The sequence below is a fragment of the Lepidochelys olivacea genome, assembly GCF_965140295.1.
Source record: "Lepidochelys olivacea isolate rLepOli2 genome assembly, chromosome: 1".
In the NCBI taxonomy this organism is placed as follows: Eukaryota; Metazoa; Chordata; order Testudines; family Cheloniidae; genus Lepidochelys; species Lepidochelys olivacea.
Window position 1 is genome coordinate 202943248 of NC_140411.1, and position 24041 is coordinate 202967288.

Genomic DNA, 24041 nt, shown 5'->3' on the forward strand with positions numbered 1-24041 from the left:
TTCTGTTTCTTCAGCCCAGTCTTCTCAAAATACACCACTCCAGGCCATATTTACTTCCAACCTGCAGGCTGACTTCAGCACTACATTCCTTCTACTCTTCTACTTTGAAGGATTTGCATTGTTGGTGGAGAGATGAGGTGGCTCAGCACTGCTTGGCTGTAGACACGGGGAGCAGAAATGAAAAGACAGGCTTTGCTGATTATAATTTAAGGTCTAAGTGAGGCTAACGGCTATAAGCAGTGAATATCTAACACTGATGGCCTGAGGGCTTTACATGGCACTGGGACCCAACGTGCTGCCCTGAGTACTTAGCAGGAATTTGTGCTAAGGTCAGAAAGCACTGTGGGCAGGTGTGAGGGTCTGTGGTTGAGATCAGGATACATATGGGGGTATGTCACCACTGGTGAAGCCATAATTTTGTTCATAGCTATTTATATTTGTGTTCATATCTGTAAAATAAAATCCAGAGAACGCAAGATGTCAACTAGTGTGTGATGTGGTTTGTCCTTCCTGCTCTGGGACACTGCAACCAACAACAAAAGGCAAATGCAATAGACTGTATAGCTCTTCTCCTTCAGGTCCTGATTCAGCAAGGTTCTTAACCATGTGTGTCATCCCATTGACTTACGCATGTTCTCAAGTAACTTCCTTTCCAAGTGGTTGCCTGAGATGTGTTCAGACTTTTTGCACTTTCTAGGAAACATTACATCTTAGGGATAGAAAGATAAGGTGCAGTTTAAACAGTTCCGTTTACCTATGGAGCCTCATTGGAAAAACAGCATAGAAAACTATAGTTCTTTATCTGCTGAATAATACATTATTAGCTGAAGGTATCTTTTAGTAAGACTCTGTTTTATTGCAAAGAGACAGAGCTAAGGTTGCTTTTGGAAGGTTAACTCTGAATTTCCTGATGGATACAGTTTTAAGTAGGACAATCTGGAAAGCTCGTGGGTTGTCTGGGTGCTTTCTAAAGATACTGTGTACTGAAGTAACAGTCTTTTCTGTAATACTTTTAGTTCAGGAATGCTGGATAGGTCTTGCTTTACTCTGCTGATATTTTTTTCACAAATTGCATGGCATACCTAAGGGCATTTATATAATGGGCAACAAAAATTCATAATTAGTCTTCATTACCTACCTTTCCTACAATGATTTATTTTTAATATTTACAAAAATTGATCAGATAATTGGTGATATGGTAGTGCAGTTTTTCACAGGTTGTCTCCACATATAGCTATCTAGTTTCATTATAGTATTGTTGTAGTGTGGCATTGCATGATATCATATGTATGATGACATAATTAAACTGTGAGAAATGCCCAGGCTCTATAGTGCTAAAATTGAAACCTCTACTTCCTGTATAAAATGCTAGAGCTTTTGTCTACTTGTTGCCAGTCCTCTGCATAACCTCTGTGGCATCTCATGTAGCCCAGAATGAAAGCCTATCATAAATTTCACCACACTTAAGCTTGTAGAACAATTGAGGTATAGTTCTTGGAGAAGTTGAAAAGTCTTAGGAGTTTTTTGTTTTCTTTTTTTTTTTATATTATTCATTTATTTGTATTATCACAGCATCAATGAGCTCCAGCCTTTTTGTGCCAGTGGTCTGGAAATTTCTCCCATTTGTCTTCCAGCACAACTTGCCCTGCTGGTTATGGCTGGCTGATTTAAAAGATTGGGTGGCTGGAAAGTCAACACTTAATTCTAGCCCTAGGAATGCGAACCAGTTGCCATACAAAGCAAGAAAAGGAGAAGGTTAAGAAAGTTCAATGTCTAAATTCCTTCCAGTGGAACTGGACTGATTAGATAAGAATTCAGAGCAGGTTTTTCCTAGCTGTCTGAAAAGCTTAGTGTGCACATAAGCAGGATGATTTCTTCTTGTTGTCCTCTGTTCAAATGATTGGAAAAACCGACATGATTTTATATGCCAACAAAGGGCTCTCAGGTAAGGAACATAGAGATAACAGGTTTAATGCCCTAGAGATTGAGTGAAACTTAGTGTTTAGATTCTGGAGACTCTCTAGAGTTTTGTTTCTCAGTGCTGTTGCCTGGGTTGTGTCAGGCATTAGGCTTCTACAGGCACATTCACACTTTCTCCACTGCCTCATGCCCTTTTCCGAATATCTAGCTTTTGCATAGCTCTTTTCTCTCACACACATTGTTTGGAGACATTACGTCTCCTTCCCCTTGGAGGGGTAGTTCCTTAAACTGATGATACTGAAGCCAGTGTGAGAAAGCTTGTAGTTTGATTATCTGTGTCACATTTACTGTACTGGACTGTAAATACATTTGTTTGTGTGTGTACCAGTGCTCCATCATCACAAGCACAGATTGCAGTCATTAAGCATCAAGTTCAAAAACCCTAGACTCCCTGAAACCACAGGAATCTCAGCAGAGTTGACTCAGCTTTCCAAGATTCCTAGGTAGACAAATTGAGTTCCTTGAAGTTTACTCTGAATCTTTTGGATAAGACCTTAAAGGGGCACTTTCACAAAATGTAGCCAGTTCCAAACAGTGAGTTAAAAGCATGTATGCTGTGGTACGTGTGCCAAATTCTCAGGCAACAACTCCTGCATATTGTAACAGTGTTAATATTAGCAAAAAGAAAAGGAGGACTTGTGGCACCTTAGAGACTAACCAATTTATTTGAGCATGAGCTTTCGTGAGCTACAGCTCACTTCATCGGATGTTAATATTTACAGTTTCCATAACATACCCAAATTATAAAGTTACCGAATTGTAGAACACACAGGCCCTGATTAAATGTAGTTTCCTGCCAATTCCTTTCCAAATGCCATCCAGCCTTTGAATTCCCCTGCCAATTCTTCTGATTTACAAAGCACATCTTTTTCAGTTTTAAAAATGTGTTTTTCTCTCCTGTTGCTGTATGAGAGCTGCTCATCAACCAGAGGTGCTGGCTGTACCCAAAGTTCTGTTTCAGTAAACAAACCTAAAAAATAAAGAAAAATATTTTTAATTCCTTTTATTTGGAGTCGTCATAGGTGGTATTTGTAACACTGCTGACTTAAAAAAAATACAGTTAGCTAAATGTAAAAAGAGCACTTGCAAACTTATGAGGACTATTCATTTCAACTCATCACCTCATGGTATCTATTTCCTTGTCATCCTGACTAAAGAACTTGAGTCCTGAGCATAGGCAGACAACCAGTGCTTGATTTACACAGGGTCATCAGTTCTGGCAGTACAGAGCAGAAGTCCCAGATGGGAATGTTAAAATCATAGAAGTGAGGTTACATGAGGCTTCCTTCACTTAGGAAGGAAAAATCAAACTGCACAACTACAAAATGGGGAATAACTGGCTAGGCAGTAGTATAGAATCATAGAATATCAGGGTTGGAAGGGACCCCAGAAGGTCATCTAGTCCAACCCCCTGCTCGAAAAGTACTGCTCATCTAGTACTGCTGAAAAGGATCCTAGGGCCTATAGTGGATCACAAATTGAATACGAGTCTACAAGGTGGAGAGAGTCCGGAGAGCAACAAAAATGATAAAAGGTTTAGAAAACCTGACCTATAAGGAATGGTTAAACAAACTGGGCATGTTTAGTCTTGAGAAAAGAAGACTGAGGTGGGACCTGATAACTGTGATCAAATAATGTGAAGGACTTCTATAAAGAGGACAGTGATTGATTGTTCTCCATGTCCTTTGAAAGTAGGACAAGAAGTACTGGGCTTAATCTGCAGCAAGGGAGATTTAGATTAGATATCAGGAAAATTTTTGTGATTATAAGGGTAGTTAAACTCTGGAACAGGCTTCCAAAGGAGGTTGTGGAATCCCTGTCACTGGAGATTCTTAAGAACAGGTTGGACAAACACCTGTCAGGGATGGTCCAGGTTTACTTGGCCCTGCCTCAGCAAAGGGGGCTGGACTTGAGGACCTCTTGAGACCCATCCAGCCCTACATTTCTACATTTCTATGATTGTATACCTAGAGCTAATGCGTTTGGGCCATCACTATCACTCCTTTACTAAAAATAACTCCTAGCTAAAGACTAATTTACTCTGGGCAGAATTACTTTGAAAACTTAAAATTCACAGCTACAACTGGCTGTTAACTGATGCAATGCATATCGTAATAGTGCATGGAAAATGGACTAAGCGTTTATAAGAGAGTCTGGTCAAATGGCCAAAAAGTGATTAATTGTATTTTACACTGAACTGCTTGATACAATGGTACAGAAATGTGTGTGTACGGAACATGTCAAACATCTGTTGACACCTTTATTATTCAGAAAGAGCAATGGCCAATTGTTGCTTACATCTCTTAATAAAAGTTTCATACACTAGATCTAATGAGGCTTTTATGGTATGTTTATATCCCATTGTTGGGACACTGGGAGGCGAGTTCTTCCTCTTTCAGTTGTAATGTTGCTAAAACACAATGATTTGTACAGGAGCAATTTAGTTTATTGTAAATCACCTTACTGTTAACAGGGAATCGATTAGAATTTGTTTTTACAATACCATTTTCTATGGAAAGTGTTCCAAAATTCTTTATATATTATTGAAGTTTAGATCCACATTACAAAAACCACCACCATGGTTCGTACCAATTGGCCCCTTTGTTGGCAGCCTCAGCAGAGAGGCTAAGGCTTGGTCTTCACTACAGACTTATGTTGGTATAATGACGTCGCTCAGGGAAAATCCACACGCCTGAGCGATGTAGTTATACCAATCTAACTCCTGGTGTAGGCAGCGATAGGACAGGAGGGCTTCTCCCATCAGCAGAGCTATTGTCTTTTGGGGAGGTGGACTAACTATGCCACTGGGAGAAGCTCTCCCTTCACTGAAGGTAGTGTCTTCATTAAGCACTACAGTGGTGCACTCTGCAGTGCTGTAAGTGCAGACAAGCCTGTAGTCTTAAAGGGTCCCTGGAGACCAAACTACCCTGTTACCCTTAAATGTGATCCCTTTATTAAGGGGTGAATCATATAGGTAAAGCAGGATCAGGAATCTTGTGTTGCTGGTACCTACCTTGTACCTGTTCTCTGGACTTCAGTCTTTAGTGTCACCAGTCTACCAGTTTAATTACTGAAAGTGGCAAAAATCCCATTGTGCAGCTGCATTTCTGAGACAATGCTGTATTTAACAGATCTGATATTTCGGTTTGGGATTTTAGTTTATAGCAGCATAGCATTGTATAATGGAGCATAATGACAGTGATAAATACATTTAGATACTGTCTATTCTTTTCCAGTTTTCTGGTGTTTATTTTCTTTACACTATAACCCTAGTTTCCTGCTAGTATGAAGATAGTTGATAGCTGAAAATAAAGCTGTTTACTTTAACCTTTCACCTTTCATTGTTGCAGATCTCAAGTTCCACTTATAAATATAGGAGTGAGGAGTTTAAGAGACAGTTTTCACATCTGCCAGATTTGGAGAGGCTCATAGTAGGTAAGATGTGAACAAACCAACCAAACTGTGTTATTGCTGATAATGTCAAACAACTTTAGCTTTTACTTCTTAAAAGTAGACTCCTATGCTGGAGGAATGCTGCCAGCCCCTCTGGATGGTGGTCATGGGGTGTCTCTTAAGGTAACTTCTCCTACCCGTCCCATAGGTGGCCAAACATCTATTGGCCAGGGTTCGTATGTAAGGTAGCATCTGTCACAGGCAATCATGAGGGGAAAGGCGAGGCCAGGGCATCCTGAGAAGGATGTGCTGGGACAGCATATTGAATAGATAGGCTCAGAAATGTTTGGATTATGACTGGTCTGGAGAGTGTGGGGAAAGAGCAGAGTTAGAATTATATCCTAGAAATTTTGATTTGTGCCACTGGACTCTTTTCTGGCATGGGCAATACATTTGGTGCATCTTCACATACTGCTGCTTCAGACACTTAATGGATGTTGAATGAGAAGGGGGTGAAGGGGGGCAATTTTTTAAAACGGTAACTAACAAAGGTTAACTAGGTTTAACAGAGGAGAGGGGGTTAATACAGAATCTAAACTCAAAGCTCTCTTGAAATGAGTCTCAGCAAATGAAGCCTAAAAAAATAAAATCATGTTTCTCGTTAAGGTGACACTGGGTTTAAGTGAAGCATCTTTAAAAATGTGTCCAAGTGCAACCATTTCTCAGGCTGGCAGGGAATTGAACACTGTGTTAGTGATGCCTATCAGTCTGGCTTTTGCAGGAGATAAAGTCCCAGAAAGCATTACTCACTGTTGTAATTGCATGAGTCCTGTTTCTGGCACGTATACGCCACTGCCAGTAGAGATTTTGCCACCCATGAAAAAGCAGCAATGGCACAGAGGCTAGTAGATGTTACCTTGACAGACAGACAGACAGACAAATGTCCAGAGGGACTCCTGAAAGCTTTCTCCTTGCATAGGAGTCTGTTTTTAAGACGGTCAGGGTTGCAGGGAGAAGAATTGGGATGTTCTTCTTTCTGAAGCAATAGACCGCCCATGGCGGAGGGAGGAGAGAAAGAGACTTGCAGCCCAGAACTGTCACTTCTTCCTGATATGCTATTTCAAAGGACTGTATAAGGCAGAAGTCTAATATGAAGGCATTTCTTCTGGAAGGTGATATGCCCTGGCACCTACGTCAGGTGTCTCATTAGGTGAATGGTTTGTGAAAAATTAATTTGTCAGAGGCAGCTCCTGTGTCTCAAGGGTGGTGTTTTTTTGGTGGTGGTGGGGCGGGGGAAGTAAAGGGAAAACTCCCTGTCCCCAAAGTCATGGCCTATGAATTGTGTTGCTAAACTCACCTTGCTTTGAGGCAAGGTAGTGAATGGGAAGGAGAAAGAACTATACCATCAGGTCTGGGAAAGACTATGCAAGAAATGAAGCACAACAAGCAGTGTCTTTCTGAGGGATTAATGTACCTCTAAGGGGCACTCTCAGGTAAAAATCTTACCTATTTCTTGGGGACCTGTGATGCTAGCCTAGTGCTAAGCGGAAAAGATGCACATTTTAAATTCACCGTGACCCAGGGAAATAAGTTTAGATTTTTTTTTTTGTAAACATGTCAGAATATTTTTGGCTGTTAGACAGGTGGTAAGTATTTCTAAGGTGTCTCGAATAGCTAGGTAAGTCACACTTACCATGAGCTCTGTCCCTGCTACTTAATAATCAGCTCAGAACCTTAATGAATCATAGAATCTCAGGGTTGGAAGGGACCTCAGGAGGTCATCTAGTCCAACCCCCGGCTCAAAGCAGGACCAAACCCCAATTTTTGCCCCAGATCCCTAAATGGCCCCCTCGAGGATTGAACTCGCAACCCTGGGTTTGAGCAGGCCAATGCTCAAAGCACTGAGCTATCCCTCCCCCCAAGAACCTCACTAAAAAGTGGTCTGCAGAATTTAGGACCATTCCATGGAGTCTTTTCTTCAATCTAAAAAGAACTTTGAGTTTGTTGGACTCAGAGAGAAAATACAATGATATCAGCTACCACCAGCCCCAGATACTTATAAGAAATGCATAGTGAAAATTACTCCAGATCTCACTGTAGTTATGGAAATGAATGGGAAAATATGTAAACAACTCTACAGTCTTAACTGGATGACTACTGCTAAAAAGGATAAAGCTTGCTGATCACCAGGGTGAACTGGAACCGTGTATTCTATCGAGAGGACATCGGTGGAACTGCAACAACAGGATTACAGATCTGGAGAAAAAGAATGGTTTGACTAGAAGAAAAACAAGAGGTTTGTGAGAAAAGAACATCAGGCTGTTGTATTTACCTGAAGGCACTGAAACACCTATTTTGAGCCCACTCTGCCAGATGTTACCAAATGGAGAACGTTTAAAACCCATCAGACCCACTATCTTCTTGCCTCTGTACCTGCTGCTGCTGACTCACCTCACCACTTCTTAAAAGGTCACTCAGCAAGCAAGCCTGACTGCACCACTGGAGACCCACTTAACAAATACACTGTATCAGAGATAAGTATTCTGATACCAACATAACATCAGGGTTTATCTCTTGCAATAAAAAGGCAGCCTTTAATCCAGCAAGAAAGTCTTGCTAGATGCTTGGTGTTCAGGCTACAGCACCGTCTACCCAGAAACAGCCAAGTGCTTTTATAGAAGAGAAATTAGAACTTTCATCCACCTGGAAGATGTGACATGCTAAATCCTTACATCCTTCTCAGGCTGCAATGGAAAACGAAGTTATTCTATGCCATCAAGTGTACTTCTGTGTTAAAAATAGGACATTCCTGTGGACTGGGTTCAATACACAGTAAATTAGAAGAAACATATCAAAACATAGTTTGAGTTTATTAAGTTACTCTCTGATAGGGATGATTAAGAAAGCAACTAAGCAAATTCTATGAAGCATATTTGCCATGAACAGGTTACCTAGGGTTTGAAGAATAGACTTGCTGATGGATTAACCCCAGCCATATAGCACCTCCTCAGTCAGAAGCAAACAAAGGCATTCTTTTATGTAATTACTCTTTACCCCATGGGAGTAGCATTCATTTAAAAGGACCTTTTCTGACCTCCAGTCTTAAAACCTTTTGTTTGCTTGGTATAGTGGATTTGAACCCAAGCTGTATTAGTTATTCATCTATAAATATTTAAGGTAGTAATTACCTACTCATTGTTATCCACAGAAATGTAACTACTGCTGTTCTCTATAATATGTTTTTCTTTTTTTTCTGGTTACTCTTGTACATTCTTATAATTATGAGAACTGGAGTTAAAGATTATACAAAAATGACTGTGATTCCATACCTATACTATAAACTAAGTGCCTTTGATTTTCATAGTGTAAGCATTTAAAAAATCTGATTGGAAGAGCACCATTTAATTAAAAAGTTTTTCATCTTTAACATTTTATATCCGTTTTTACAATTAGGCTCGTAGGTTACTAGAACTGGGATTAATGTTAATTCTCAATTTTCAGTTTGCCTATTTTGTGCATTTTGACATCCCATTGTGTATAGTCAGTTCCACTGTTTTGTTGCTGATCACTTGCATCACGCTCATTCTCTACTCTGGGGGGATCCCATGTGCATATTCTTCCCTGAGCTCCGCAAGAAAGCGTGTTTACTAGTAGCAGCAAAGCTGACACCAAAGAGGCTGGTTGGCAGGTGTACAGAGAGAAGGGAGATAGGGTGGAGAAGTGGCCCCTGTGTGTTTTGGTGGTGGTGATGATCTTATACCTGCCCAAAAGACCCTTATAAACACAGAAGGACATCAAAAAATTTAATAAAAGAGTTAAGATGGAATTCTTTTAAAAGTCAGGACACAGTATTTAAAGGATTCTCTATCAGAAGACTGATTTGGACAGTGTCTCTCTTAATTTCTGCTGTGCTGCTTGTTAACCTGAATTTCTTTCAGCCTGTTCTAACTTGTTCGTCAGTTCCGCTTTCAGTTTCTCATATATTGGGGTTGCAAATATTGCCAGGTAATTTTAATTTGTTTGCAAACACTGGTTCAATTTGAATTTAGGGGGGAAATTCAAGGAAATATTTTTATTGGTCCTCAATTTGTAAAAGTTGATGTGTACTAAAGCTAAATTTTGGCCAGTTTCACCTGACAGTTTCCCTGTAATAGTCATGGTTGTTTCAGCCGCATGCATATAATTAATACCTCAAATGTGTAAAATAAATCAACCTAGTATTTATACAGAATTTAAATTCTTAGGGTGGGATTTTCGAAAGGGCTCAATGTTGTCCTAACGGTGCTTTCAGTGTAGGTTAAGAGGATTCTTACCCTTCACTTCAGTGGCAGCAACAAAGCCAGTACTAGGCGTTTATGAAAATCTCACACGTACTGCTTCAGTGGTGAATCTTTCTGCTCCTTAAATCAGAGTGACACCAGTAAAGAAATAAATTAGCTCCTTGCTGTTGTTAATGGAGATCCATTAATGTACTGTTCAAGATACAGTCAGTTCCCAGCAGCGATATTTCAGCCAGAGGCCATTTCATATAGGTAATAAAAAGAAACCTTGATTGAAAAAGGCCTCTGGTTGAAGTATCCCTGCCGGAATGTGGATATCTACTAAATAAGGATTTTTTAACTCGTTGTGGGTTGTGATACGATAAGGAATGTAAAATGATTCACCTTAGAAACGCACAGTTTACTGTGGTATGTGTGACTGGTTGACTATATGTTCTGAATTAGTAGACAAAATATTGCCTTTGTATTCGGCTACTTCATTCAAGTGACTTGAAGCTTGACTTGTAGAGTGCAATTTCAATATTCTGTTTTGCAAAGAAAATCAAGCAGAAGTTCATTGTCTGCCACGCCTTGCCAGATATCTGAAACCAGAGGGTAATACACAATGGCCAGAGTTCTGATTTCCCTGTTCACACAAATAGTTCCATTGACTTTGGTAAAGTAGGACATCAACAGGATTTCTCACCATAAATAAATGGGATTTGGCCCAATATGAGTTTAATTTTTATGGAATTTTCCATTGAGTAATGAAAGATATTCCCCTAGTTTTGATTTCCAAATCAAAGAGAGTTGGGTTTACAGGAAAAAAATAGGGCTGATCCGATTGGACTGTAATGAGTGAGTAAGCTCCTCTTGGTCTTTATGTCTAGATTATGCCTGTGCCCTCCAGAAGGATATTCTGCTGCAAGGACGCATGTACCTCTCTGAAAACTGGCTCTGTTTCCACAGCAACATCTTCCGATGGGAGACCACGGTAAGTTGGTTTGTGTGTTTGATTATTGGTTTGCTTAAAAGAAATCCCTTATCCCTTTTTGTTTTGGGGAATCATACCTGAAGCTTTCTGGTTGAGGGATCCTTCTTGGTGATGGTAATCATGGAGGGCATTCCATTGGGGCTGATACTGCAAAAGGCAGCCGGCCGTCATGACTGGAGTTACAAATCTCTGTTGCACAGTAAAATCAAAGAGCAGCCTGGAAGTCAATGGAACACTAAGATCAGTCTGTTTAAAATTGTCTCTATCCCTCAGTGCTGGAGGGATGGATATGAGGTGAAGTGTCGAAAAAGAAATGCCAAAAGACCATGATGGGATTTTTCTATTTGGATCTTCAGCCTTGTGTGTATAAGCTATGCAAAGATGGCTTCCAGCTGAAACAAACATGCCATAACTCTTACTGATTGACCAGGAGGAAGCTCTTTTTTGGATCACCTTGGGGAGCTGCTCATTAACATTCTAGATAGTTGCAGTTCAAGTGTCACCTATACTAATGTGCAGAGCACCCCCCACGTCGACTGGGGGATTCCGCAGCAGTGTTTATAGACTCATAGACTTTAAGGCCAGGAGGGACCATCATGATCATCTCGTCTGACCTCCTGCACATCACAGGCCATGGAACCTTACCCACTCCTGTAATAGACCCGTAACCTCTGCTGAGTTACTGAAGTCCTCAAATCAGGGTTGAAAGACATCAAGTTACAGAGACTCCACCATTTACACTAGTTTAAATCTGCAAGTGACCCGTGCCCTAGGCTGCACGCCACTTGGCAAATGTACCTACATGCACATCTGTCAGGCTGTTAGCAGAAATGAGACATTATAGCAGAAGAAGGGAGTACAGATGTCTTTTCCAGTGTAGCAGCCAGGATTGGTATTCAGATTTGTGGGACTCAGCTTGCTGTCAGGATAGGATTTGTCATGAATCCTCTAGTCCTGCTGTGGGAGTGGTAAGGGTGCAGTGAATTGTCTGCTCACTATTTGGTTCTGGTGCGCTCGGCTGGGCTGGGCAGGGCTGTGAATGACAAAGCTTTGGTATGCTTTTGCTTAAGGGTGGTCCTGGTGTCCTGTGCCCTACATCTACTGTGCTTTATTCAAGTAGCTTGGGTTAGTTTGATGTTGAGTTCCTCTTGCATGTCTTGTGCCCTGTGGATTTCTGGGATTTAATAACTTTTCTATGTGTGTTTTTTTGTATCTATTTCTGTTCAGATTTCTATTGCCTTGAAGGATATAACCTTCGTGACAAAGGAGAAGACTGCACGGCTCATTCCAAATGCCATCCAGATTGTAACAGAAGGGGAGAAGGTGAAAAGCTAGTATTTTCTTTTTCATAACAATAATTCCTGGGGCACAGCATTTTTTGATTCCTGTTGGCTAAGGCAACCGTCCCAATTTTATATTTAAACTGCAGTTATGATCAGAGAAGTGACTGTTTCTTTAAAAAAAAAAATAAAAAAAATCTTACACCACACATCTGCTCCCTGTGTGTGTCACAGTCAGATCTGATAACTTTGGTGACTAAAACAAGTGTTTACTACTCTTTACTTGGGTTAGCACTGCAGTGTCAGCATACCTGTGGGAGAGGATGTCAAAGTCTATTCTGTAACATCAACAGAATTGTCAGCTAAGTTTCAGTTGCAAAATCTTTATTACTAGGGATGATGCCTGGGCCAGAAAGAACCAAGTGAGTCCGAGCTAGTAACTAGTAATATCATCTTTTTACTTGTTGTTTGAGCAGAGTTGCTGTGGAATCAGTGAACACAATAAACACAGGGCCCCATAATGCCATTTTTAGGGATTTCCTTTTCAGAGTGGGTTTGCATTGGAATTTGATGTTTTGCAACCTCTATAAATAAAACGCATCCTTGGAAGACAGTTGCTATATGCTAAAAGGGCTGTTTTGTAATGGGTTTTGGTATAATTAGGAGCTTCTCCCTGCCTCCTGGGTACTGTATTCTGCACTAGCTGTAGCTTCTGGGTGAATTTCAAAGGAATTCCAAAGAGCAAGTTGCAAAAGGTTAGCCTGCCCAATCTGGATTGGGATGGGAGTTGGCTAATCACCAGCTTTTCAGTAACCTCCCCTCCCAGAAAAACAAAACTGTTAGGCTGAAAACAGGGTGACAGTTGCCTAGTGTGAGTCTGTTGGTGTTTTTGAGGAACGACTGCTTATTCAATATAGCTTATTCAAATATAGCTGACACTGAAGGGAGACCTTTGCAGTTCCATAATGGGGCCCATGAGTCTTACTAGTTTTTCCCTGCTGCAAAGGACATGATTCTATCCGTGTGTTGAAGAGGTTAGAAACTTTTAAAAATGGAATGAGTAAAAGTGAATGATAAGGCAAAACCCAAGAGAGCAGATTAGGTAAAGCAGAGATTCTCAAACTTTTGTATTGGTGACCCCTTTCACACAGCAAGCCTGTGAGTGCAACACCGCCTTATAAATTAAAAACACAACTGTTTATATTAAATACTATTATACCTGCTGGAGGCAAAGCGAGGCTTGGGGGTGGAAGCTGATAGCTCGTGACCCCCGTGTAATAACCTTGTGACCCCCTGAGAAGTCACAGCCCCCAGTTTGAGAACCCCTGAGGTAAAGGATGATGTGCTAGGCCTTGGTGAGAAGATTAGCAAGAAAAAATCATGCAATCAGTGGGTGTGAAGGAGAAGGGTGAGGGTACTGATAGGTGGAGACTAGTGCAAGCATAGAGGGATACATGAAGGTGCAAGTGGGAGAAAGAGCTTAAGGGAGCAGATAAATGATATAGAGGATATTTTTTATACTGGAGTAAGTGCTTGCAAGTAGATGCCACAAAAAGCAAGAAAAATGTTTTATATAATGTATAGACAGTGGGAATCTACAGGCTTCAGTAAGTGTCCTCAATAGCTGCATATCCCACTGACTGCCTAGTTGTAGGTATTAATCCATTTCCCTGGGGCCATGTTTTTGAGGGTAGGTATATCGTTTGACCATACCATGGACATCGTAGAACTACTACTGCCTCTTCTAGAAACTGTACAATATTGATTCACATAGGAATTCAATAAAGCGAGCTATCATCTTATCTTCCATCCAGTTTTTCTTCACGTCCTTCAGTGCTAGAGATAGAAGCTACCTCAGTATCTTCCGCTTATGGCAGAATGCACTGCTGGACAAGGTAAGGTTTTGTTGTTGTTTTTTGTTTCTGTGGAGGGGGGGAAGGGGGTAATGTAGCTGATCAACACTATTAAAAAAAGTCAAGGATCACTTTTTCTAGTTTCAGAGTAGCAGCCGTGTTAGTCTGTATCCGCAAAAAGAAAAGGAGTACGAGTGGCACCTTAGAGACTAACCAATTTATTTGAGCATAAGCTTTCATGAGCTACAGCCCACTTCATCGGATGCATTCAGTGAAAAATACAGTGGGGAGATTTTAGAAAATAGAGAACATGAAACAATGGGTGTTACCATACACACTGTAACCAAAGTGATCAGGGAAGGTGAGCTATTACCAGCAGGAGAGAAAAATAAACCTTTTTCTAGTGAGCACTAGATCTGCACTGGAGGCTAAATGATTTCAGAAACAGAGGTTTGGTTCTTCAAGTATTCCAATCAAGAGTCGAAGTGGGGGTGGGGTGGGGTGGGGTGGGAGAAAGTATTGGTACTCTCCCAGGCTCCACTTACTTCAGATTCCAGAATGAGACTCCTGTCAAAGAAGATCTTCATAATATGATGATCCTTCGCTTTTCTTGCATTTACATTTTAAATGTAGTCATTATCTGTGAAGTTAATAACTCCGTTGGGATGGCAGAGAAGCTCACACCTCTTTTGGAGCTATTGTTTCAGGCTATTTGTAAACTCAGGCAGATATTACTGGATTGATTTATAGTTGGTTCAGGTTTTTACAGTCATCTTTGTGACCATAAGAGTTAGAGATTTTTTTTTTAACGAATAAGCTTAGATTCTGGAAAACAAATTGGCATCATCTCAAGAAAAGTAAAGCAGGTTAAACCCTCTGCCAACCAGCTCAATATGACCCCTGAGCTGAAAAGACCCAACAAAGATGAAGGCTGAACTACATACAGGTGTGTTTTGGCAACTTCTGCTAGGTAGCTTGATTTATATGGCAGTTTGTGTACACTTAATCTGATGCTTCTTCCTGAAAATGCAATGACATGTTTGTTGCAAAGAGTCAGTGCAAATAACATGCTTCTTTGGATCTCTTTCCTGTAACTCACAGTTCTCATTGTTTTAATATTTCAAAGCAGAGGCAGCTAAATTCCAAGATACACAAATATAACTTTGAAGAAGAATGTCCCCCAGAGACTTAAATCTGCTGCACTGTTTATATACATATCCTGCACATAATCTTAGCTAATTTAGAGTTAAGGTGGCTCAAATGTGTTTAAAAGAAACACAAATGCTAAAATTCAAGGAAAACACCATTTAAGGTAACATTTAACATCCAGATCAGCCACAAATCCACATCCCTTACAAACCGAACACACTGTCACACTCATAACTCCATGTCACACTCCTTTTCCATTCCAGCATCCAGTATAGACAACTACAATGTATCCACCCAATTCCTCCCTATCCCCTATTCAAGTGCGCAACCTTCACTCCAACCTCATATTTTACTTGTACACATTTTCTTGTAGATGTTACCACTACAGGACTGGGTATGGATACTGTATCTTAATCCAGCTCATCATGAATATAAATTGATGTTAGTAATAATAAAAGGAGGCAGGGGCATGTGCAAGAATTTAAATTTCACTGTTTTTGGAGGGGCACATTCTGGGCCCCACCACAGCCCTGGGGCTGGAGGAGCTGTCAGCTCCCACCGGGGCCCCAGGGTCAGAGGAATTGTCAGCTTTCACCATGCCCCCAGGACCGGAGGAGCGCTGTGCCCTGGCCAATTACTGGGGAGCCTGTGCCCCTGCTTGTCTCCCCTTGTGCATGCCCTGGGAGGGAGAAAAATAATTGTCACTTTGGCATGGTGGCTAGGGGAGTGGAATGAGGGGGAAGCCTATGGCATTAGAGAACTATTGTGGCAATATTTTAAAAAAACTATCTCTGTCCTTAGTCAAAAAAGGGAGCATTTTGAAAATTTCCTCAGCAAGTTAGTCAATATTTTAAAATTGCATGTTGTCTTAATGTAGAGTCACTACTGACCTATTTGTAATATCATAAATTTCACAGACACTGAAATGTATATTAGTAGCTTCATCATCACAGTCTTTTGGTGTCATAAATGTCCATTTGCATTTTGTTAAGGGAGCATCAGCAAAACAAAATCTTATCAGGCATGTCGTTAAAACCCTGAACAAACGTAACAAATGGTAGGTTTCAGAGTAGCAGCCGTGTTAGTCTGTATCCGCAAAAAGAACATAACAAAAGTGCTCCTAATTTCTAACGAACAGTTATAACTCATAATCAGGTTTCACTTTCAACTCCTGCAAGTTTTCTTCCTTATCAGTTTTTTGGATGTATTTTCCTCTCTGAATTTTAGTTTAGTCAATTAGCTGTTTTGAGCTTTGCTGGGTACAGAATTGCTCCTGAGTGCAATTACATTGCAGGAAGGAGGAAGGAGCTTTAGGGGTGTGGAATGAAGTAGCTAGAATTCTTCTTGATGTTTCCGAGGCATACATACCAGAGAAGTAGCTCTACCACCCTTGCAGCCAGCCAACTCCTCAGTGCTGATGGGGGTGGGGGAGGGAGAGAGGTGTCTTTCCCCCACTCCTTTTTGAGCAGCTAGTGCTGTTGTAGAGAGCTAATTGGGAGCAGGGACTGCATCCTCCCAGACTAATTCTAGCCATCCCTGTGCAGGGTCACAAGGGAATATGGGAGGGAGGGGGAATGTATTGTGCCTCTCCCTCCCTACCCCCCTGCACAACTGGCCAGAATCTATTAACTTTTATCTTGAAAGTCTGCAGAGATGCACAGAAAGAACTTCTGTTCAGTTTCTCATCCAAACTCCTGTAATTGTAAAAATGTGTCCTCATGCTCACTCTGAAGGTATTGTAGGGCAGTATCCTGAACTGCATGCAAGACCAAGTGCTAGTGTTGGATTGTAACATGTGACCTCCTGGTCCTGAAGGAAGAACTATATTGTTTGAGCCATTCTTAAACATGTATTGCGTTTTGTCTGGTTTTCATGTGTGGCAATATGAGAGAGTCATGAGCAAATTGCATGCATTTGTGTTCCCTTGACCCTTCCACCTGTATTTTGCTTACTAGTTCAGCAATACTTGAGATAACCTCTAATGTTTCTGAGCTGCTTCAAATGGGCCCTAAAAAACCCACAAAACTGCCTGCCCCAAAAATAATTTTCTCACTCCCAAAACTGCACTACCTTCAATGCTAGGACAAGCAGGATTTGATATTGGACCAGTGACAGGTTTAACGTCGGTTATCAACCATCAGAGCTATAAATAGAAGAATTGAGAATCTCTTCTTTCCAGTGGTGTAAGACTTTTGTTTCTAGAATTAGTAGATTTTGCAATATCAGCGCTTTAATACTGCAATGTTAAGAATATAAAAACTATTTTATGGAGACTTTTAAAAATGCATTCGATATTTTCTTCTCCCCCACCATGTACAGTTGGACTCGTACTAAGGCAGTCTGATTTGTGAGGTAGAGGGATAGGAAAAATAGTATAATTAATCTTTTAAACTCTCTAACACCTTTGCAAATCGATCTTCTAGTGAATTATGTCCTAAAATAAATGATGATGCGGTGTGATGTAAAGATTTTAGTAGCAACAGAACTGGGTGCATCCCAGCTTTAAAATCTGTGGAAGAAAACCCCTGTATAGGATCAACATCTATATATAAAATGCAAAGCCATATTGTTATTATATAAAGCACAAAAACTTGCCTGCTTTTAAACTGTAATAGACAAGTTACGTAATTCAGCACTGAAAAGGTAAAGGCACCAAGGACTCTTTCTCTTTCACTGTGGCTGGGCATAGTATGTCCTGCTTTTCCATTTAAAACTCACGCTGTGGCACATGTGTGTACTGACAGGAGTGAAAAGGTTAAATGAAGAGGCCTGATAAGGGAGCTGTGCTAACAATGCAGACTAACACAGCTGCTACTCTGAAACCTGTCGTTAAAAAAGAAGGTTCTCTCATTGCAGTAAACAGTGGCTTAAGCTGCTTTAAGTGGAGATATTAGTGACAAAAGCTGCAGCTTCTGAAGCCACTCCCTTGAGAAGCTGTGTGTTGGATTCAAGGCATTCTTTAACATCTTTAGATATTTAAAATACTGCTTGAATGGGCATTGTAAAACTCCAAATGAGTTTAAATAAGTCTGTCTCCAGCTGTCTCTTGCTGTAATGGAACTTTACGTACAGCTTAATATGTCTGGAAGAGGAAAGGAAAAGACTGTGTCTTTAACAAACCCTGCTTACCTATGCTTCCTTAGTGGGAGCGGCCTAGGAACCAGACCGGAATCTAGCACAAGTTCCAGTTCTGCAGGCAGACCAGCCCACTTGTGAACAGCTCTGCTACTGCCAAGCAGGAAGTTACGGAGAAACAGGTTTGAAACAGCAGCACATCCATCTTCGACAAGACAAAGATATGTCTTAATAAACAACAATGTAAGCAACCTGCTTACCCCAGGAGTTTTGCCACTGTGTAGTGGAGTCGTCTTCACGTTGACAGCTCAAGGCCCATTGGGTCTTGATTACAGCCAAACTAGCATGGGCTGGGAATTGTTCTTCTGAGTTTTTGGACTTGCTTGGTAGCCATGCAGCCCCTTGGGTTCATCTGCTTCACAGAAAACTCAGCCCTTTGGGGTGAAATGATGTGCTTCTGAATGCAGGAGAGTTCTACAGTCCCAGAAGCACAGGTTGCTGTCTTTTGGTGAGGGCTTGTTTCCTGAGCATCAATATGAAGTTGGCTAAGTAGGTGCAGAATTTGAGAATTGAAAATGTAAGGTTCTCACCACTTTCTATTGAAAGGGACACAGAGCAAATGTGATTAAAAACCATGCTTTCATAATCAGAAATCTGCTAGTAGCCTTAATAAATCAATAGTTATTGAAGCTGAACATTTTAAATATAACTTCCAAATACATTCTGCATTTGTGGAAGTCTTAAGGTATAATAGTCATATAAGAAAAATCGTGTGTGTGTGTGTAGGTATAAATATAATATGGATAGCCACATATTTGTGCTTGTGTGTTACCTTTTTTGTACCTTTAAATTTCTGTCACTATTGCAAAACCCTGCAAGCTGCGTAAGCAGGACAGTGGTGTCTTTTTAAAATGTTGTTAATGCACAGATATTTAATATGATTTTTCTTGTAAATTGTTCTTATGTTATTTCTTCATTCGTAATGTTCAATTCCATTGATCTATATGGATCATGGCTGATACACAGTTTCCAGCGTCTTTAGAGACCATTAATGACATTCTTCTTTCACATCCATAAACTCCTTATGCCTTCTTTCCCACTTTCTTCGAGTTCTTTTCAATAAGAAAAATGGACTTTGAGACTGGTTGTTTACTTTGTGGATATAGGTTTAAGTGTCAGGATCCTTTCTCTTTTTCTTACCCCTCTTGAGAATACCCGAGAGCACCTGAACAGGTCAAAGTGTGAATTTTGTTGGTGGATTGGGAAACCTGGCTCAATTTCTTAACAATGAAAGGAAAAACCTAGCACTGGACTTCTATAAAGAAATCTGAACACATTTCTAAGATTCCCCTCACCCTTCCTGAGAGTAATATCCTTGTTTAGTCATAAGAATAACCATAGTGTCTCATATCAGTGGTCCATCTAGTCCAGTATCTTGTCTCTGGCAGCAGTCAGTACCGGATAATAGTAACTTACAATTTAGGTAGTTCTGTCCATCTGTAAAACTCAGTGTTTTACAAAAGTGTGTAAACTTCATGGGGAAACTGAGGCACATATCTATTACACAACTCACCCAAAGTCATAAGGAAGTCACTGGCACAGCTGGGAAAAGAACCCAGAACTCCTAAGTACTGGTCTAGTGCCCTATCCTTTAGATTTTGAGAGGAAAGCAGACGGTTCTTTTGTTCTAAGAATGTCCAAGAAAACATTTATGACAAGTAAAGAAACACTGAAGTGTGGCCATTACTACATTAGTTGCATTTTAAACTGTTTTATATTACTTTACTTTTCAAAATGTTGTATGCATATAATTTATATGTAGCTGAATGCTAACGGTATATGGGGTCTTTACAGAGCATGGGGGAGACAGGATACAATGTTCAAAAGTGACTTAGGCACCTAAATCAGACAATTTTCAGAGTAACAGCCGTGTTAGTCTGTATTCGCAAAAGGTGCCACAAGTACTCCTTTTCTTTTTGTAAATCAGACAATGAGACTTCATCTCCTAAATCCCTTTTGACAAATGTGATGAGGGGTTTGACTACACAGGCACACTGAGGAAAGTTAATTTGAGTTAACTGGAAGTGTGAATTAAAGTGGATTAATTCAATTGCATTAAACCCCTGTTCAGACACTTTTTTATTCAGAATTAGCGACCTTCGTTGAGTTCAGTTTAAGTCACTTTGGAAGTGAATGAAGCTACACCGAATTAAGATCATGGTAATTCTGAATGTCACTTAAGCACTTCTGAAAAATTTACCCAAGGTGCCCGTCCTGATCTGTGTTTGTATTCTAAGTAGTATTTATTTGGATTGCGGTGTCACCTAGAGACTCAGGCGCAGAGCCCTACAGTGCTAGGTGCTGTACAAACATATTAGAGGGACAGTTCTTGCCCTGAAGTGCTCAGGATCAAATACAGTGTGATTTGTTATCAGTAGTTTGCACAAGTATTACTTTGTCTTTGACCGATTACCAGCACCAGATTATGGGGCTCAGTCCCAGTGCGTTGTGGATGCTACCAGAAATAAATATTTATAAACAATAGAGACTGAGGATGCACAGTAAGTGTGCTTTGAGGAGCTAGTTGAAAGAGGAGGGATGTGTTTTATTGCACTGGCACAAAGAAGCATTTCAGGCATATGGGGGCAACATGGTAGGAAGGCATAGGGATGAGTGAGAGTAAGGGAGTGGCTAGAGAGAGCTTTCGTATGTATGGACAGACTTATGAAACCATTTTCTGCCACCTTTGTGTTCACAGTGGTCACACCTCTATGCCCAGAAGCAGTTTAAGGATTTGGGGATTTTCAAATCACTTCTTCAAACAAGCTTTTCTCTGTGCATCCTCAAAGCTATTACTAGAAACAAATAACGTTATACTCATTTAGTACAGTGAAAGTGTGCCGATCCAGTGGATCTGCTACCCTAACCTGTGCTAATAATCCTTCATAAAGTGACACGTGTCTGATTTTATTGTTGGCAATTTGTATTAGATTAGACTGTAAACTCTTTGAAGGGACTGTCTCCTACGCTGTGTTTTCACAGTGCCTCATACAAGAAGGCTCAGAGCCTGATTGGGACCTGTAGGCCTTACTTGACTCAAAACAACAAATAACAGTAGTAGCTCCGAGACTGTAAGCAAATTAGGGAAGGCAGCTTGCCTGCTTTGTGTTCTCTAGAGTGCCCAGTTCAATGTAGGCAGTCTAATAGAACTAATACAACTCTGTGTGTGTGTGTGTGTAAAATATGAATTTAAAAGGGATAGTTGTCCAAATAAGCTGTATGGTTTGTGTACTATAGTGCTTCCTAGGCATTGACTGCTTACTCCTCACATCTCTCCTGTGAGGTTGGTAAGTGTGATCATCCTCATTTTGCAGATGGGGAAACTGAGGCATGGAGAGATTAAAGGCCACCAAGGTAGTCTGTTTAGAGCTCGGATTTGAATGTCGCAGTCCCTTGTGCTCAGTCACTGACTAGACCATTCCATAGGGTGACCAGACAGCAAGTGTGAAAAATCGGGACAGGGGGTGGGGGATAATAGGAGCCTATATAAGAGAAAGACCCCAAAATCGGGACTGTCCCTATAAAATCGGGACATCTGGTCACCCTACCATTCCACCTCTCAAAGTGCTGAACTGTCCTTCCTTGTGACCAAAGGTCACATGGGTTATTCAGCGAAGAAGCCAACTGAGTTGTAGGCAATTTGGCTGGGAAGGAATTTGTGATACCCCACTGTCATCAGTGGCAGCCTGAATGATGCGGCTCAAGTCAAAGGACTGTGACTTTATAGTTTTCACGAGCTCCAAAGGTCAGCTCTGGGCAGCTGTTTGGAGTTGGAGGTGGAGGGGAGAATGGGAGTAGCCTGTGATATTAAGGAAAAACCAGTCAGAAGTTTTCAGCTCTAGTGCTCAGTTTAGATTGGGTTATGTTATCAAATCCATTTTGGCTAGAAGTTTAGCTATTTAAAAATGGAAGATGAGAGTCTCCTTTATGTTTCTAAGGAGGGTTACCAACTGCAGTGGGGCCTGAAATGTGTGCTGTTTCTTAGAAAGAAAGCTTTCTTAGACAATAACAGGGATGGATCCAGATATATCTAGGGTAAAATAATCTGTTTGTGAACAGGTAGAAGTAGCAGCTCTTCACTGCAGCTTTTGACCAACAATGTGCTTTCTCTTTTCAGAGACTGACCAAACAGGAGTTCTGGCAACTGGTACAACAGAGCTATGGCTCTGAGCTGGGCCTGAACAGTGAGGAGATGGAGAGCTTTTACTCATCCTCTGAAGACAATGGACAGTCTAGGTAAGAAGATACTACGGATACTTATCTTTTATGGAAATAGAACACTGTTTCTACAACTCTGTCTTAAAATCCTCCTTCAAAATTGCCTCCATTACTGACACTAATCTGTACGCTTTTTAGTAGCCTTAGCAAAGGGGTTAAAGTACTGACTAGGCATAAAGACTTGATTGCCTTCACTCTGTTGTAGGTTGAGCAGAATTGAGACCCCTTAGTGCAGAGAAGTATGAGGAAGCTTGTGTTTCCCTGGCTTTTCCTGGTTCTGTTCAGGTAAAGGAATCTAGGAATTGTGTGTAATATTTTTAAAAAATCCCATACTTGTATTACTAACGCCACTTTAGATTGGGGATTCTCAATCTTCCCCATGATAGAATCTAGTCAGGCCCATCATCCTAGTAAGTAGTATGGATATTGCTGAGTGATTATGACCCTCTGCTACCTTTTCATGAACCCCAGGTTGAGACCCTCTGTCTTAGATTATTAAAGTTGAAACACTTAAAACTGCTGCTTTATTTTTCACCGTTTTACAGTTTAATTCTTTTTTTTTTTTTTTTTTGGCCAATGAAAGTGGATTTATCAATGTCTCTTTCTGGTTCTGTTACAGTTTCTTTGACTCCTTCAAATGACCTTGAGCAAAATTGTTAATTTTCAGCTTTACTCTTTAAACAATGTGGTCTTAATTGTCTACACGCCCTTAGATGGTAACGTCTTATAAAAGTGAACAAAAATTAGTGAATGCACTAACACTTAGTGCTGTTGTGTTTTGAATGAAGATGTTGAGGAAATGTGTATATCCCAAAAAAAGCCCCCGCCTGTTTTTTAAAAATGTTTCATAGTATAATCTTCAAAATATTTTGACATAGGATGCTAGAGGGATGGGTGTAAGAAAAATGCCTATTATAATAATCATTAAAAGGACAAAACTTTTCCATTTGAGGCCTAAGATACTTTTATCTCCCTACCATCCACAACATTAGCTTTCTCCCTCAGTTCACCATAACCTTGATTTATTAACTTTCCAGACACAGTGCTAAGCCAGGGTTTTCTCACAGGCACTTGGGGACAGGGTAGTTTGATGGGTTAATGAACTGGATGTAGGATGACTGAGCTGGGAGTCTTATGTGGCAATTCAATTAACGGTTTGTAGTGTATGTTTTTAAATTGAATAAATCTCCAAAAGTATGAGTTTGGTGCCATAAATGCTAAGAAATTAAATTAACGCTGTCTTTATTATCTTTTTGCTTTGGACAGATCCAGCATTTGTGATGATTCTGGAGACAGAGATGAAAAATTACCCAAAGCAATCTGTGAAATTCATGAACCCATCATTCAGATAGTAGAGGCAGAGCCATTCCATGGAAACACACTGACAGGAGTAAGTATTTAGACAGCCTCTCTTGCTTACTTAACAAATACAAATGTGTAGATCATACATCCTTAAGTGTGTATGTGTGTGTGTATGTATGTATGTAAGGATTACTCCTCCTACCTATGAAGGATGTGAAGATGAGAACAGTTTAGAAGATTTAGCATCTGGAGGTGAATGGGTCAAGGTCAGTTATTCATCTTTCAGTGTTTTAAGACTTTGCCTGCTGGCTGCTAGCATTTACATGAAATGGATTGTTTATAGTTCTGATCAGTTTTGAATTTTCTTTTACTTAAAGAATACATTATTATTATTATTTTATTATTTTTATTATTTATTGGCAGTGTGGTCAAGTGGGTAGGGAACTCGGTCGGGAGTGGGGAGCTCCTGGTGTCCCAT

The 24041-nt window shown here is 40.4% G+C and overlaps 1 protein-coding gene and 1 long non-coding RNA gene across 12 annotated transcripts in view; one reads left to right on the plus strand and one right to left on the minus strand.

Moving 5' to 3' along the window:
* GRAMD1C (GRAM domain containing 1C) overlaps window positions 1–24041 on the plus strand; it is an 83683-nt gene that overhangs the window by 26368 nt on the left and 33274 nt on the right. For 10 of the 11 annotated variants that reach the window (XM_084636130.1, XM_084636123.1, XM_084636120.1 and 7 more), the window contains 6 exons: window positions 5331–5415; window positions 10523–10626; window positions 11854–11949; window positions 13721–13801; window positions 22161–22279; window positions 23528–23651. In XM_084636130.1, coding sequence (XP_084492256.1) covers window positions 5331–5415; window positions 10523–10626; window positions 11854–11949; window positions 13721–13801; window positions 22161–22279; window positions 23528–23651 — 609 coding nt within the window. Of the gene's footprint in view, window positions 1–1909; window positions 1946–5330; window positions 5416–10522; window positions 10627–11853; window positions 11950–13720; window positions 13802–22160; window positions 22280–23527; window positions 23652–24041 lie in introns of those variants that run through there. The other variant, XM_084636129.1, reaches the window with a different exon arrangement.
* Window positions 2684–24041, minus strand: part of LOC311524760 — a 35767-nt gene continuing 14409 nt past the window's right edge. Inside the window, exon 3 of the long non-coding RNA XR_014712613.1 lies at window positions 2684–2950. This is a non-coding gene — a long non-coding RNA (uncharacterized lncRNA). The remainder of the gene's footprint in view (window positions 2951–24041) is intronic.